Here is an 18437-nt window from a genome sequence, read left to right as displayed (position 1 = left end):
AATAACATCAACATCAAGTCAATTGGAAAGAATGATAGTAAAACTCCACTAAGCTTTGTTTAGAAGACAGAGTAAGATTAGGCTCTTCAGAACTCCATGAAAAGTGCTATCTTCATTGCCACATTAAAAAACGAGCATTCTGGAAACGAGAGAACGTTTAGCAGATTGGTGATGTTTGGTTGACTGTCAACAAATCTCTGAGACAGCAGGAATGCTTTCCAATTCTTCAAAAGTTCTGTTTTAAGAATCCTTCTGAGTTTACTAAAAAGCACAGACCATAAGGCTTGGTAACTAAATATTAGCCGCGAAGTCTTTAACATGTGTGGGTTCATGTGGCATGTTGCTATCCCACTCATCTCCAGCCAAAATAACTCACTGCCTCTTTATGGGTCTGCAGTCACTGACATGCATTCTACCTCACCAGTAGATGATGAGCAAAGAGAAATGTAAAAGGCAAACAATTTGAAAGCAGCTTACACACAAGGAGATGCAACATTTCTTTTTGAGGTTGAATATGGAAGAGTAAGTTTTAAAAATGAATACCACATTTGCTTTGTTATTAAAACTACAGTATATCAAGTTCTATAGGTTTTTCCTAGAGGTCGTCTGGAGGAGGTCATCTAGATGATGTAAAAGGCCACCACCTAAACAAATACAGCTCAAGTATACCAACAACACAGGCTGCTCCAGAAAATCTAGAGAGTGTCAAAAAATTTACATGTAGCCTATGAAAAGATCTAAGTTTATAGTCACTTACTATACACAGAACTCTGGAGATAAAACAGTATTAGAAATCCAGTTTTCTGAATCTTTGGTTTGAAATAAAATGATTTATTTCAGTTTATTACTCCATGTTCTCAATATTAAGATCCCTTGTTGCATCCATTTCTGTAGTTTAATAATTTCATCCTTATGTTGAAATATGTCCTTTTGCAATAAAATAGGTGCAGGCATCTCTACCAAATGGTAGACTTGTGCCAGGGAACAAACAACAACATATCAATGCAGGGCCTGATTCTGAATCTCAGGGTCTAAAATACTGAAAATCTAAGTAATAATGGATTGAATATACATTTTTCCATTTTTAAAAGTATGTAAAAGTTGGGGGAAGGGTGAAAGAAGAAAATGATCAAGCTTCTGGTGTCATTTCTATCAACCTCCAAAGGCATCCAATCAACTGTTGATTTTTTTCTTAATTCTTTTTACTTGTAATCTCATTCACATCTACTTCACAGGTTTTTTCATTTATCCTAGTCTGAAATTCTATCTGGACTTTGCTGCTAACGTTTTGTCTATTTGTCCTTTTACTCCAACTGCCAAGTTGCCCTTCCTTCCGTCCTTCCTTTCTTCCTTTTTTCTTAACATTTTGTGTATATAAATTCATGGTTTCTAAAATAAAGACAATAGGAATGTATGCATGCATATTGTATATATGTTTTTACCCTCCATGTTAAGTAAGGTGAAAAATAAGAAAATAAAATAAAGTAATTTGAAAAGTGGGGGGTGGTGGGGAGACCATGCTAGTCTCTCGGTGGTGATAAAATTCCACTAATAAGTGACAGAAAGTAGGCCATGCCTCCAGGAAAGGGACCTGAAAAATCTCTGGTTTTATATGTCTGACTTCTAGCACTATTTGTCTTTCATGTTAATGATTAATGGAAATTATCAATTAAGAATGGTTGTTTTTTAATGGAAATTATCAACTAAGAATGGTTGTTTTTTACTCTTTTCAATTTTTCTTCCTTATTTCTAGTATTGTAGTTATATCAGTCTTCTTTTTCAACAAAGGCCTGACATTAAGCCTTGGCCCACGTCTCCATGGCTTAGAGGCAATCAATGAAAAAAAAAATGTTTCTATTGAAACTCATCCAAAGCAGTCTAACAGCACAGCATACTCTCCACTTTTAATATTGTCAATCTCTTTGCCCTGCACTTCTTTTTGGTCTTTGTTTAAATGGTGCATTTGCCTGATCTTTGATGAATCAAGGGTACTGGCAAAGGAAAGCACAATTGTTGCTAACCAAAGTAATTCAAGGGTTCTGTTTGTGCACTGTTTAGCAGACATAATGCCAAAGAAATTAGATTAAAAAACTCCTCTTGCTAAAGGATAAAGCCTAACTTTTAAAAGATACAAGTCACCACTACCTTAAAATAAATGTCTTCTTGGCACCCTCTTTTAAAGAATATATCTTTTGTGAAAATCAAGATATTATCATAATGAGCTTTGATTATTAAAGGTACTACCTAAAAATACTGATGTTAAGATCATTTTGCTAGCTTTACAGTATATACTAACCAAAGATTCAGAAGACTGGGTTTCTAATACTGTTTTATCTCCAAAGTTCTGTGTATAGTAAGTGACTATAAACTTAGATCTTTTCATAGGCTACATGTAAATTTTTCGACACTACAGATTTTCCGGAGCACACGGTGTTGTTGGTATACTTGAGCTGTATCTGTTAAAGTGGTGGCCTTTTACAACATCTAAGCTTTGGGCTTAGGGATATAGCAGACAGAGATATCTTTTTTGGCTTCAAGGTTACGAAGCATTTAAGAAAGGAAATTTGATAACCTGCCTTCACTGCACAATTTCTCTGCCAGTACTTACCTTTATTTTCCAGGCCCATACTCCTAGCCAGCTTGCCTAGAATTAAGTTGTATAAAAACTACAGAATGTCTACAAGCATCTCGGCCAGGCTGGGGATCCCAGGAGACACGGCTTGTCCCTTTCTGAATCCCAAATCTGCAGGCTCAGTTACTTTAGAATGTGCATGTTGCCTTTTCAACTATATCCCCTAACTGCTGTCTATTTCTTATTGGAACTAGCTCAGGATACACTCAGTACTAATGAATTTAAATTCAGCAGTGGCCAAGTACTACAAATGACCAGCTTCTTAATGGCTAATAAGTCTAAAAATAAGTCAAATGCTCTGAATTTAATTTTACTCTTAGACTTCATTTCTCTAGCACTGCTGGGGGCAGGAAAGTGAGGGTTGAGATATTACACCCAAATGGATTTTCCAGATAATTGAGTCTTTTAGGAATCATCTAAAAGCTATAAAATTTTGAGAGAATAACTTAAAAATAGCCACTGCCTTGCTGTCTTTATATTAATATAAAGACAAAAAGTTAACTTTTCCTAAATGACCGAAAATTATTTTTCTGTGTATTACTTTGTGTATTAATTTTTGTATCATGCTGAGGTACCTTCAGGGATCGTGAAGGCAGGATAAGTTTTTGAACCATTTGATAATGAATGCCAGGCTACTGGTGCTTTTGATGTTGTTTTTGAGCCTCATTTTATAGCTTTTCTGGTTTCTCTCTTTTTGTCAAATGATACCACTTTGTACTCTGTAAACTGAGAGTACAAAGTGGTATCATTTGACAAAAAGAGCATCCTACTCTTCCCACCATTGTTTCATTGCTTAAAATTGTCAGTGGCCTACAAAAGCAGAACAGAAAATAGTAGAAACATCAAATATAAATAAATAGGCTCTGAATGAAAGTCTGAGTAACTCCCCATGAGTCAAGTGATACGGTTTTATGATATGGTTTTATATTAGCTTAGTCTTCTCACAAAGATGCATGTGTTTGTTTTTTCCTTGACTTGGACTTTGACTTTCTTCTTGGTTCTCTCCTGAACTCTGAAGTGGAAATGTCAAAACATCGACCATCTCAAAATCAGGTTTATTACTTCCTATGGCCACGCTTCCACTTAAACTGATTTAATCAGTGTTTTGGTCACAATTTAAAAGTTATTTAAGCTATATACATTCATATTTAAATAATAGTGTCACAAATAGCATTACTGCTCAACTCTGTATCTGGGAGTTATTTTGAGACAAGACCAAATTGAGTTTTGCCATTGTACAACTCTATCTTTCTTTGGTCTTTATTATTCTGAAATTACTTTATTCATGACAAGCTATTGATAAACCAGAATTATTTGGGGTTAAAAAAAAAAGACTGCCTAACCAACATATTAAAAACTTAGAGAGAGCTTAGATTTGGCAAAATAAATTGATAAATAAACTGTAAGAATTTTCTGTCTGAAGAATTTTAGTAATTAAATTTATGTATTTAATATACATGTGGGCAATTTGGATAAGATTTTATCAGTGCAAATGGATAAGATCCATTTCTACTAAAATTATGAAACAGAAGAGATGTATAATGTAAATTTGTTATAAACTTAAAATTCAGAGTATGGGCTTTTAAATATAGAAATATGCTAAAAAAGAGTGAGGATAATGTTGAAAGCACATTTATTGCACAGAAAGTAAGATCATAAATTCCACAAACATGAAATAAATGAATCATTCCAAAATTATGGCAAGAAGGAACAAAATTCTGCACTGCATTGTAATTAGCTGACCTAATACTTGTACAGGAAAAAAAAATATGGTCCCCTTTTAGCCATAAGTATTTGCTGTCTTAGCAACTAAATCTATTCATTTACTGATTCAAAGTTTAGCTCAACCACTTGGAATGTGTAATGCATGATTTTGAAATAAAATGTCAATGTTATTTCATTTACAGAAAACCTGTGGGGGGGAAGAAACAGCAAAAAAGTAAAATTAAGAATGGAGTCTAAGACTCTACCAAAGAGGGACTTTAATAGTTAGATATAGACTTGATCAATGCACACTAGCAGATCATTAGGTAAATGTTAATTTTAGGGCTTTATCAGCATTTAATCAGTATATGGCAAATTGAACTAAACAGAAAACTACCATTTATTATTAATCTAAATGAAAACCTTGGTATATTTATTTTTGGTATTGGAATAATACTAAATAACTAAAAAAGAACATTTATTTGTTATTGAGAGAAATTTTAAATCAAGCTGGACCTGAATTACTTTTAGGAATAAGAAATTTAGAAAGTGGCGTATTACTAGTTAACTGCTAAAGTAGCAAAAATGAGTTGAGCTGATTTTGGCTACATGATAGCAAATATATGTGTAGCTGAATTTTTATTTTGTCTGAAGCTGATTCATTTATCAATTGTTTTGGCATTATGTAGCCAGAGCACAAGATGGCTAAATCACTAAAAAATTATGAAAATATGAAGTCATAAATTTTGTGCAACTGGGAAAAACAGTTGTCACACATTCTTTTTTTTGACTTTGAACCATAATCATGAGATATGAGTACAAATATAATCAAGATTTTCTGTCATTTTCAATTTAACCACCAGCTAAAGAAAGACTAATTTTAAAAGAAAACGAAAGAAATGAGAAAATATCCATTTCTGTAAGATGAGAAGTTTGAACTCCTTCATCTCTGAAGATCTCTTCCAACTCCAACACATCTATCTACCCTCCTATGTTTCTATTATTTTAAAGAAAGAAAGAATGCTAGGAAATTTGCAACTGCTTGTTACAAAGATCATTTAGGGGTTGAGATTTATTATTTCTAAAAATTTTTTAATATAACTTACAGTACTAATCCTAGACTTATACAATTTAGTAATAAAGTATGCTACGCTCTTGAACTGTATGGAAAGGGAAAAGCCAGTGATTTTCTTTTGAAATCCTTAGTGTTTTCCCATCATTTAATCTGTTTTTATATTTCTGCTCTGCAGCTTTTATTCCATTTTCTAGGGAATCTCCTGTCACGATGAAACCAAATTTTCTCAGTCAATGCAAATTGAGAGAGGGCTTCCTTTCTTGGCTTTATGTTACTACGAAGAAAACAGAACAGAATCGTCACCTGTATCTTAGCCACATCCCTGCAATAGGTATGTAACAAATAATTCTGACAGTCATATTAATAGAAAGGAAACCAAAAACTGCCAAAGTTCTCACAGGAAGCTGGTGGTGAAAGAGGGAATAGAAGCCAGGCTTTCAGGGCACCAGCTAGACATTCTGTGTGGTCTCCCACATTGCTTCTCTTTTGAACTTTTCAGTTCAAAAGCAAAAATACCATAGTTATAATGCCACCAAGGACGCTGGTATTACCCACCCATAGACGGTCCCCTTGGCTCCTTTTCTGACACCACATAAACAACTATTGTCTCAGAGGGAAGTCGAACATTATGAGGATATAATGCAGTAAGACTCCCAAGCTTTGTTTCTGAGCCTGCGTTGTCCTTATTGATACATACCATGGCCGTCATCTAGGAATTCTGTGATGGTAGCCGAGGTGCATTTGGACCAGGGCTTGGAGGCATCAATGCTTGTTAGGATGGAAGACATTAAACGCTTATCCTCTGTGGAACCAAAGTTTTCTTCACAGAATTTGGAATCGTCATGGGAGAGGCCAAGTAGATGTCCTAAGGAAGAGAATATAGGAAGTGCAAATAATGGGTCATTTTGCCTTTCTATATTTCCATGACAATTATGCTAGTATTCAATTTTTTTTATTTTTTTACAGTTGTAGCTCAGTTGATTTTAGCTGCCTTCTCACCCAGACACTAGATCCTAGGGAAAATTAAAGCTGCACGAAGTTAGTAGAGCAGTCACTATTGGGGGATATTTAAATGAAAATTGAAAAATTAAACCAAGGATGTTCCCATAATTCATCTGGATTACATATGCTCAGTGATATGTAGAATCAAGTCTTTATTTAGAATCTAGAATTTGCAAGGCAACTCTGGGATTATGTCATAGTCCTCACTGCATATTATTGTGATTATTTGTCTAGTTTTCTTCTTTCTCTGATCAACATGAGGGAAGACAGCGTCTTCTTCTATCATCTACCATTGAAACCTCTGTACTTAATGCAATGTCCTGCGAGTTATAAACACTTAATAGGTGGTTTTTGAATGGCAGCAACTGCTATTTTCTTGACTAAGTAAATAGGTGGCTACTTAAAAGATGACTAGAGGCAGAAAAGAAACAGAAGCGAAACTAGCAACTTTCAGGTTCCATGCAAATGTATGGTTGCGTCACCCTTGTTTCTTTGAGTTATTTTGTAAGTTGTCAATGTTTACTAGTCTCACTAAAAAACGGCATTTGAAAATATATCTCTCTACATTTAAGAAATGTTTAAAATACCAAGCTGCCTATCATGAGGTTGAAGAAAAACCAAATCATGAGCTCGAAGAAAAACCAAATACAGGGAATGTAAGCAATTGTCCTCAACTACTCAGCCACATGGTCTTTGTGCTTAGACCTTCAAATCAGTTCTCCCAGAATCCCAGACCAGTGCCATTTCAATTCCATCAAGCTAGATATTATTTTATAGAGTACATAATCATATTCATATCATCCCATCAATTTATGTTTTTTACTACATAAAATTAATTCTCAGTCTAAGGATAAAATGCCACTCTGATAAATTTAAAATGCTGTTAAAAAATTTTGGACAGCAGTTTATAGAAACTCTAAAAGGTAAACAACAAATCACTCTAGTAGTGATTTTCTTTTTTCTTTTTTTTTTTCTTTTTTATTTTTTTTTCACAAAGTTTTAAAGAACCATTACAAGCCCCTAAAAATAATGTACAAAATATTATAGCAAAGTGATTACTACATTCTCCTTGGCTTCCTGATGCAAGTAGTTCAATATGCACCAGTGAAACTAGGCAGAGATGAAATTTTTCAGGCCTCACTCCAGCTGCTTTGGGCCAACTTGCTAAATCACCAACACTTTCTAAAAACACTGTCCACTGAGCAGCTGGCTGCTGCTGTGGTTGAAATTAAGTAGCTAGGGCTCTGTGACCTTCTGAGGCTCCACATTTTAATGCTATTTATGCAGTCATTTATATCATTATTATTTACTAGGCTAGCAAATTTTCTTTGGGAAACCCTCTTGCCATCACTCACTTCTTTTTTAACTTTTTATTTTAGTGACAGCTGCCCAACTCAACTCAAAATTTCCCATTTTAACCACTTTCAAGTACACAATTCAGTAGTATTAATTACAGTTACAGTGTTGTGCTATCATCACCAATATCCATTACCCCAACTTGTTATTACCTCAGACAGAAATTCTACACCCATTAAGTAATAACTCCCTCTTACCCCCACACCCCTGCCCCCTGGTAACCTGTAATCTTGGATGTGCATCAGTCCATAAAATAGACCACAAAGAACATGAACAGGAAGATCGGCAGAGGCTCATCCAATTTTTAAGTTGTCTGCTGAATTTTTTTCAGGGAACCCGCAGCTCACAAAACAGAATCTTTCACTGATGCCCTGTTCAAAATTGCTTAAAGTCACTTAGTACATCAAGCTTATATTGAGTATTCATTGTGTGCTGCTTGAACTTTTCCAAGGTAGAAGCTTTATTAGCTAACACTATGAGATTTGTACAGAAATTTCACATGTGAGTTTTTTCCTCCAATGTGGAAGAGAGACAGTTACAGTGGCTCAAAGTGACCTCTGAAACATATTCCTTTGAATTCAAGTTTTATATTTTAAAAAACATGCGAATTCATAAGCTATTCATGTTCATTTTCCTCTGAATTTATATAAATAAAGAACACTTTCCATATGCATTTTTATTACAGCACCAAGGGATATTCACTTCATTTGGAGGGTAGATTTTAGATTTTTGATTTAACATATAGGCCACTTGGCAAACAGCAAACTAACCTTGAGGGGCTTGGGTAGGGAACTTTTTTTCTTTCAGACAGAGGGGTGAAGCACATCATTTTAAAGGTTTCAATTACATAAGCAAAGTAATTTACTTCAAAATATTTTGGCATAATTTTATGAATATTTTGGCAGGCTATTTGGCATAATGGGAATTTTATGCTCCCCAATTTTACTAATTTATCAATATCACTTAATTGCTTTTGAAGATGTATAGATACATACACACACATATATATAAAGATATATGTATGTATATGGAATTATTCCAGAAAAGACTGTCATTCTGAGCATGAGCAAATCTGCATTCTACCTCAGCAAAAGCTAAAAGGAAATTGGATTCTGTAAGACCTCCAAAAACCAGTTAGAAACAGACTGCTAAAGAGTCAACTGAGAGACACTGACTCCTTTGAGGCCAAACGAAACTTCCGTCCTCCATGAAGAAAGTCTGTCAGCTGGTTGGGAGAGGCACGTTCTCTCCAGGGTGATGAGAATCATGGCAATGGCAAGAAGGCTTCAGCACCCAAAGAAACAGGCAGCCACAGTAAAACAAAGTAAGAGGCCCCTGTGACTTCTCTTCAGGAGCTGGACAGGCACTGACATGGATGATCAGTGTGAAAGACATTTGGATGCTCTTCAAGAGAGACGTGTCCCACATACTAAAGGCTGTGCACAGAAAAAAGAAGTGGCATTTTCAAATGTGAGGCACCAATGAATTATTCTAAGACATATAACGTCAGTCTGAAATTTGCCAATATGGTTGAGCCCTGAAATGGCAAGGTGCATATAAAAGCATATGCAATGCTTTAGTTTCCCAGCTGCAAAAAGCAAATACCATATAGGGGGTTAGCTTAAACAATGGGAATTTATTGGTTCATGATTTTGAGGCTAGGAGAAGTCCAAACTCAAGACATCAGTGTGGTGATGCTTTCTTCCTAAAGACTGTAGCATTCGTTCTGGAGCTGGCTGTCAATGATCCTTGGTCCTTGGATTTTCTGTCACTTGGCAATAAATATGGGGTGTCTTCTCTTTCCTCTTCTGAGTTCTGTCGACTTCCAGCTTCTGGCTTCTCCCCATGGCTTCTCTCTCTCTCTCTCTCTTTCTCTCTCTTTCTCTGTGTCTAAAATTCACTCTGCTTATAAAGGACTCCAGTAATCTGGATTAAAACCCAATCTGATTCAGTTAGGCCACACCTTAATGGAAGTAACATCTTCAAGAGATCCTATTTACAATGTGTTCACACCTACAAGCCCAGAGGTTGGGAACATAACATGCCTTTTGTGGGGGACACGATTCAACCCCCAACAGTCTGTCCTCAGGACCCCAAAAAACTTGTTTCTACATGCAAAATGCATTCATTCCATCACAATATCCCTGAAGCCTAAGTTATTTCAGTAAAAATGTTAAGTATAAAGTCTTGTCATAGTTAGTTAAGGGTATGGTCCATCCTTGGGCAAAATTCCTCTCCATGTGTGAACCTGTCAAACCTAGAAAACAAGTCATCTGCTCCTAGTATACAATGGTAGAACAGGCCTAGGATAGACATTCCTTTACAAGAAGGGAGACTGGAAAGAAAACAAGGGTCACAGGTCCCAAACCAAGTCTGAGATCAAGCAGGCAAAACTCCACAGATCTCAAGACTAAGAGCCATCTGTGACTTCATCTTTTGTCCTTTCCACCTAAAGGAAGCAATTGTGCGGTGTTTGTGCTCTCTCTGAACACTGGGGCACAGGCCCCCTCATTTCTGATTACTGAGGTGGCAGCACACTCCCTGAACAATGGGGGCACACCTTTTGCAAGCTCAGGGTCAGATAGTTTGGCCTTTCCAAGTGCAGGGATGGACCTGCTCCTTCCACACACATGGGTAGGCCTGCTCTCTTGTCCCGAGATCTTTTTAGTTCAGACTTTTGCTTCCATAGTTCTGCCACTGAAGTCACTCTTCCTCCAATTCCTCCTTTCTCTGTCCCTTTCAGTCCAGGCTGGCAGTGGTTCCACTCATACAAATTTTGCAAAATGCTTGTTAGCTTTGCAAGCAGTTCAAGCAGGTCCAAACTATCAGACAACAGAACTTTGCACAGATCTTTCCTGGATAACTGCAGTTCCAATCCACACTTCCACTGAAACAGCTGACAGGATCCAGCCACACTTTCTTTAGCAAAGGGTTGTTCAATCAAACTCTTACATGAAGCTCTGTCCTCTGGGGACTCCCTTCCCCCCAAGCTCAGGGATGTCACTGATAGATCTGCTTCCGGCGTTAATTAGTCTCAGAGAACACTATCTGAGTAGGTCGATAGGATTTTCAAAATCATCAATTGCATTCTTTATGCTTAAGAGTTTAATCCTCAGCTTGCGCTTTCCTCTTGCATTTGTCTCTCTCACTAGGAGATCCTGCACCGTGTTTTCCTGAGGGAGCTTAGGTGAGATTGCTCAAATCTCTTCTGGTGCCCTTTAAAATTGTCCGGATCTTCTCCACACTTCTGTTCCTACATTTCAACTTGGGAAAGAAATTTCTTTCTGTCTTTCCAAGGCTAAGGATTGTCTCTCTCTCTGGGTTTCTAGATTCCATTCCCCTACGTCCTACGGAGGTATAAGCTGCAAGGAGAAGCCAGGCTACACCTTCCACATTTAACTTGGAAATCTCCTCAGCTAAATATCCTAGTTCTGCACTTACAAGTTCCACTTTAAATCTGACATCAGAATACAATTTTGCCAAGTTCTCTTTATAACAAGAGTTGCCTTTCCTCCAGTTTCCAATACCATATTCATCATTTCCTTCTAAGTCCTCATCAGAAGTAGCTTTAATGTCCATATTTCTACCAACAATTTCTTCAAAGCGATCTAGGCTATTTCTATAAAGCACCTCACAATTCCACCAGCCTCTACCCATTATTTAATTGCAAAATTGTTTCCATATTTTTAGGTATTTGTCATGGCAGCACCCCACTTTTTGGTACCAAAAACTGAATTTCCCAGTTGCTTAAACAAATACCATACAATGGGTTGGTTTAAATAACAAGAATTTATTGGCTCACTGTTTTTAGGCTAGGAGAAGTCCAAAGTTGAGATAGTAGGCAATACTTTCTCCCTGAAGACTATGGCATTCTGGGGCTGGCTGTTTGTGATCCTCAGTGCTTGGCTTTTCCATCTCTTATGGGTTTTGTTGACTTCCAGCTTCTGGCTGCTCCCTGTGGCTTCTCTCTCCATCTGACTTTCAGTCTGCTTATAAAGGACTCCAGTCATCCAGATAAAAGCACAATCTGACTCAGTTGGGCCTCATTTTAACAGGAGTAACATCTTTAGAAGAAATTATCTATTTACAATGTGTTCACACCCTGAGGATCAGGGGTTGGGGACCTGAACATGCGTTTTTGTGGGGTACATGATTCAATGCCCAACATGCCATTCTAAAGGGAGACTTACATTATAGATGGGAACACTAAACTGCTAAAACTTTTATTAACAGAGAAAAATCTGGAATCTAGAAAATTTAACATATAGTGCCACAGCTGAGAACAGTGCATTTCAAATAGCTGCTATGAAGGGGGATTGGGATTTATCCTGATGTCACTGATTGCCTGGGACAGTCTTTAGCTTTCAGACATCTACCTTCCAGTACAGTTTGCTCATAAATCACCCATGGAGCTGCATTAAATTACAGGTGTGGATTAGAGGTGAAACATTTCCCAACAGGCAATTTCCAGGAGTAGTAGCAGCAGCTAAGATTTAGACTATGTGTCTCACAGAGAGCAAAACAGCAAGTGGAGAATATAAAGAAGTGCTGTAGAAAATATTTACAATTCCTTGATTAGTTTCTCAGTGTTTTCTTCAAAATGTATTTTATGAGTTTTTAGAGCTATGCAGAGCAATAGAGTTGGTTGATACGCAAAGGCTTAGAGGGGGCAGGGGAATGGAATCCAGACACCCAGAGAGAAAGACAATCTTTAACCTTGGAAAGACAGAAAGAAATTTCTTCCCCAATTTGAAGTGTAGGAACAGAAGGGTGGAGAAGATCCAAAGCAATTTTAAAGGGCGCCAGAAAGGATTTGAGCAATCTCACCTAAGCTCCCTCATTAAAACAGGATGTAGAATCTCCTAGTGAGAGACAAGGCAGATCACTGCCAGGGTTAAAGTAGATATTCTCTAAGTCTTGCTTTAGGGAAGAAATGGCATTTGTATTTAAAACATTTATAACCAGCAGACATGAATTGACAGTTTATTTGCTTTAACTATGCTGGGCAATGTTGTTTAAAAACTACCTTTCTTAGAAAATCCTAATCTTTGATTCATATAATTGGAAACTTCTTACCTAAAATATTGAGGCAGCTAAGGACCAAACACCCTTGTTTAGTGGATGCACTTGTTAACGATATCTGTATCTGCAGACCAAATCATAAAAAGAGAAACCAGAAACCAAAATGGAATTGATAGAATAATGCCAATGTATCAACCATGAGTAATTTCCCAAGTGATGCTGACCACAGTACTATATTTTGCTATTTGAAATCATTAGCAAAAGATGCAAATTGCAAGCGCTTTTGTAGCAAATACTCATTCATTCTTAATATATATTAAATAGTGTCACAACAGTCCTGCTAAGTGCCATCACACAATGTTAACAGCAGGAAGGAATTTGAATTATGCTAAGGGAATGACTTAATAAATTATGTCGAAGTTAAGTTTAGAAGATCAAGATTCTTGTAAATTATAGTTAGCTCAGAAATAGCGAACAGATAAACCACCTGATCATTTTTTCTAGTAAGACAATCCTCTTTTTTCATTTGGCAAATTGATAACATAATGTCATCTTTGCTATTCACAATGTAGATTTAAATAGCTTCCTTAAATCCACAAGTGAATCTGGTTTTAGGACATTTGTGTGTGTACCCCCAGGTGAAGAAACATGATTTTAAAGGAAAATGTTGGCTCAGGTTTTTATTCAACTCAGGTAATACCGTACATCCAAGGCTGATTTACAACATTAACCTCAGGAAGGAAATTGGATGTTAACTTTGGCCTGCAAATTAAACAGAATTTCAACCTCTTGCCTGCTGACCTCATACTGACCAGTGGTAAGAGGACAGAGCATCACATCCTAAAAAAATGTCACAAGAGGCTCTGTGATCTGTTTATTTGGGAAGGCACCACTCAGATGAAGCATCTGTTTCTTAGTGAGGTCATGTTTTATTTGATCTAATTTTCCACCAGGGATTACTGAGATTCAAGGAGGTCTTGCCAAGGGTTGAAAAGTGAGTCAACAGCTCACATGGGATCAGGATCTAGAATCCTCCAAGCAGGGAACCATCTCCAATAACTGGATTGTGCATGTCTATTTGAACATAATCCCTTACATACAGTGATAAAACTCTATAAGCTCCTGTTTCACAACACTAAACATTAAGTGGCAAATGTAGTATAAATGATGTGATTTAGAAGGGAGAAGAAAAACTTTTTTTTTCAGCTTGACCTTAGCTGTGAACAACTTTTTGTATCAAATTCAAGATTATTATCCTTCAACATGAACACTGCTTAACAAACCATTGCAAGATAGTCATCAAAATCTTGGGCTTACTAGTTGTTGACCTTGGACCAGTTTCCCAACTTCTTGGGTTGTCAATTTCCTCCTCTGTGGGGTCATCCACCAGCAGTACTAACTCATAGCATTTGTGAGGAATAAAAAAGATAAAAGACTCAAAGTGCTTAGAATATATGCTGGACATACAGCAAGTGCTCAGTAATTGATAGCTAACTTTATTGTTCTCACTGAGATCCTGAATTTGTTATATGTTTAATTACAGAATCCTAGACTTCAGTGGTTTTGAATAAATTTTGATATTCCTAGACACTCTTGATTTGGGAGGAAAAGGGATATTCTCTAATCATAAGAGGAAAACTCATGTAGTAAGTGGGTGATAGGTTTACTTTTTATACCAATATCAACTTGCTGGCTTTCTACACATGTGCCAAACTATAGGCCTAGAGACACATTCACTGAAATTTGATTTTTTTAAAAACTGGCTATAAACATTAAACCTCTCAATGCTGCTTGGCATAGAGCAAAGACCTATTCTCACCTTTCATCTAGGGGGCAAGAAAGACACAGTGTGGCCTTGTTCCAAACTGGATAGAGAAAAATGCTCAGTTTGTGCCGATTAAAGCGATGGTTTCAGGGGTAAAATACTAAGTTGAATTCTAGTTTCCTTCTTACTTCACATCTCATGGCTAGTCCTGACATCTGATTCTGTGCACTTGGCTTTGGTCTATGGGGTTTCAAGGGCCTCTGCAGCTTTTCAAAACATGGCCTTGTTTCATCTAAGCTTCTATGGGGGCACAGTCACACACACATCAGCATAACCAGAGAACACCCTCCAACCACAGCAAAACCCAGGCAGCAATGCTGTTATGTCTCAACCACTTCCTAAGTCTCCAGCTGAATACTTGGCTTGGAATTTTTTTTAAACATCTGACTTTAGCTTAGAAAGCATTTTAGAATCTCTCGTAATGGAGAGATTTACTTAGCACATTTTGTAATCAACTACTATAAAGGAAAGCTTAGGCATGTTTGCAAACTATGGATTTCATTCATCCAAATAAATTCAGATTGTTCCCCCTAGCAACTTAGAAACCGGCCCCACCTCAATGAAATTATTAAAGAACCATGTGTGTAGCAGGTGCAATCTTTATTATTACAAGTCAATAATAAAAATTCAACCCAAGAAAAATATAAGCACAAAATGTAAACGTGCATTCTCTAGAAAATGTTCTACTATTCATGTTTGGATTGTAAAATAGTTATCATCTGATTCTAGCCTCAACCAAGGTCCAGGGATGGAAACTGTGTTCTTGATGTTTAAAGCAACTTTTTTAAATGTCTTTTAACAATTTAGTCAATGTTGACATGCAGAGTCTCCAGTAATTCAAGCTTTGTTTTCCAGAAGCCTATATTGATATCATTTGGCTATATACTTCCAAAATCCAGCTCCTTTTTAGGAAGAATTTGCAGGAAAAGAGAAGTGTCTAATTATCATGTGGTACTTAAAAAAACAGTAGCTTTTCAGCATTGTTTATTTAACCCATGCCATTCTGATTTTAGGTAATTTAACTCCTTGGATTAAACAAAAAGATTCAAGGTAGGGACTTCAGGCTTGCCTCTATTTATCTTACATGTTAATTCTCAATTTAGGAAAATTTGATATGGCAGGGGTGTGGGGGATGGTAAAAGAACAAAGACTATTTTGATTCAATTTGCTTTGAGCATAAAATGGAGCTAAGTTTGTATTTTAAACCATATATAGAAAGAGAAAATGGTAGGGCACTCCCATAACAGCATGTAAGTCAGTTAAAGAAGGTGTTTTTGTTTTTGTTTTTGTTTTTAAATCAAATGTGCCCTTTCACTGTTTGTAGAAGAAATCCATAGAAAAAGTATGGGAGCAGCCTGGAAATTTTCTTCACAGCTTATGTTTTGAGCTCAATAACATATTTGCACTGTTTGTTTGCATGAAGCAAATTGCACATTTTGGAATGAGGCTCAAGCAGATTCAAAGCAATCTGGTAAAATGAGGTTTCATATTGACATTTTCATCACCATACCCAGCTTGTACACATATCCTCCAAATCTGAAAAGTAGTGAATGCCTAATAAAAGAGAAGAGGAGCAATTACATGAGATAAATGAAGTAGAATTAGAATACTGAGCATGGTTAGCCCAGGCTGATGGCTTCTTGCAACACTCCAAAAATAAAGCCCTGGAAACACCTTAGTGAGCTGCATCACATGAGATCACACAGGCTATAGTGGCAAGACTATCATACTAAACAAATGATTGGGTAATATTTTGTAAGGTAATTTTCCCTAAATCTTTTATGGCTCATTCTTTATAACTCATGTTCATAATTTTTAAGTGAAAAGTAAAATTAAAAAATAAAGCAATTAGAAAATGATGTGAATGAAAGCCAGATCCTTTTGTGAAGGGAAAATTAAGTCCATATTCCTTTATCACCAGACTAAATTTCTCAGATTAGGTCATATATAACATAGGTAGGGAAATTAGGTAGGCAGTGCTTTACTGGAGAATGATTTTTAAAGAATTCCAAAGAAGCAAAGAGAGATGATCCTACCAAGAAATTAAAGCAGACACAAGGGCATAGTCATTTATCAAAGATTCAGCCTTGGATTTGCATATAAGAGTCTACATTCTTCCTCCATTGTTTTCTTGCATAAATATGTATATATAGCATATATACATATCATAATTATATTAATCTATAAATATATGATATACAAATACATTTATATATTATAAACATATTACTATAACTTTCATTCTCACCAGCATCTGGTGTCCTACATCTCAGACTGCATCTGCCTGAGTTACCGAGACCCTTAGCTTAGGAACACAGGAGGGTAGGAAAGGTGGTTCTAGAAGGATCTTCCTCTAGCCAAGTTAAGTTGGCTTCAGCATTAAAGCAGCTCTGAAGAAGGTGCATTATTTACTTCCACACAGGTTCTCTTAATGGGAAGCTTCCAAGATACTGTCAGTGTGTGAAACAAGTCACTACAGGAGAGAAGTGAGAAATAGCCCTTCCTTCACAGAATTTGTAACCTCTCTCTTAGAAGACCCAGATTTAAGGCTCAGAATTATCGGAATAAATGATACCAACATCAACTCGGTTGCTCATTCCCCATCACTCTGCCACCCAGCCTGAGATGAACCTGCCTCTGCCTTCCCAGGGATGTAAAACCTCTCTTATGGAGCTTCTCTGATTCTGAACAACAGTGATGAATTATTGTTGTACTTTTAAAATCTCCTCTGTATAATTATGAATTTCTTGAATGCTTGGACTAATTTTTCTTAGTTTGCACTGCAGAATCAGAACATTACCTTGGACAGCTCTTGCTTTCTTCCGCTAATTCACTGATTTACATACATATATCTGTAATAAATACTGGCTAATGATCTGTGGTAGGCTGTATTTTTATCAGTTAGTTTAATAGGTTGAGTAAAAGATAGTTGAGGACACAAGTCTCTTGAACAGCATGAATACACAGCATTTTGGAGTTTTAAAAACATTTTTAAACACTCTAGCTTTTCTAATGGACCGCACAAGAGCCATGCCTCATTATTAGTGTTTTCTATAGGGGAAGGTACGGGGATCCAAATGCTTGATGAATTTCTTGAAATAAAACAACTAAAACAGAGGACCCAGAGGCAGAGCTGGGACTCCATCTCAGAGCTTTTGCTCCTGAAGCCAAAGACCATCACTTAATTAGAGTGTTGAAATGAATTATTATCAGTGATACTGATGGACAAGTATTTACAGTAAGGCTTGTGATATTTGTGTTTATTTTGCTTGGATGGTAAGAAGCATGTCAGGAAAATTAAAGTAATGACTAATACTTAAGAATTGAAATTTTACTACTAATTTGTTTTACTGTTGCAATATATTGAGTTATTCTGTTATATCTTTGATTAGAAGTTATTTTAACTCCCCAAAGAAAACATAGCAGTTAGAAATCAAGACCTTGTAAAAACGTTCACTGCCTATGAGGAAAGTGAAAAAGAGATTTTAATTTCCATGTAAAAATGATGGTTTTGTAAAAAAATAAAAGAGCTAAATATGTCTGATAAAAATACAGCAAAAAAATCAAGCACAATAATTATCAAACCATACTTTGCCCCATAAAAAAGTGACACATTCATTAAAAAAGCAAATGAACTATTTAACTAAAATGTGAAGTAGAAGTATACATGGATATAAATAATAGCTTGTTTCCGTACTCTCCCAAATTTGAACCCAAATAGGCAATATTATCCATGTATTTCAGATATGAAAACTGAGGCTCAGAGTTTAAATAATTAGACCAATGTGATACAGGTAAAAGGGATATTAGTAAGAATTGAG

General features: G+C 36.3%; 1 protein-coding gene across 3 annotated transcripts in view; it reads right to left on the bottom strand.

Annotated features, from left to right (window-relative positions):
* ADAMTS5 (ADAM metallopeptidase with thrombospondin type 1 motif 5) overlaps positions 1-18437 on the bottom strand; it is a 48429-nt gene that overhangs the window by 16489 nt on the left and 13503 nt on the right. For all 3 annotated transcript variants that reach the window (XM_037832936.1, XM_037832942.1, XM_037832949.1), the window contains exon 3: positions 6109-6276. In XM_037832936.1, the coding sequence (XP_037688864.1) occupies positions 6109-6276 (168 nt within the window). The remainder of the gene's footprint in view (positions 1-6108; positions 6277-18437) is intronic.

This window comes from Choloepus didactylus, chromosome 1 (genome assembly GCF_015220235.1).
Source record: "Choloepus didactylus isolate mChoDid1 chromosome 1, mChoDid1.pri, whole genome shotgun sequence".
NCBI classification, from domain to species: domain Eukaryota; kingdom Metazoa; phylum Chordata; class Mammalia; order Pilosa; family Megalonychidae; genus Choloepus; species Choloepus didactylus.
The sequence above is the reverse complement of the archived record's forward strand: the minus strand, read 5'-3'. Positions and strand labels throughout refer to the sequence as shown.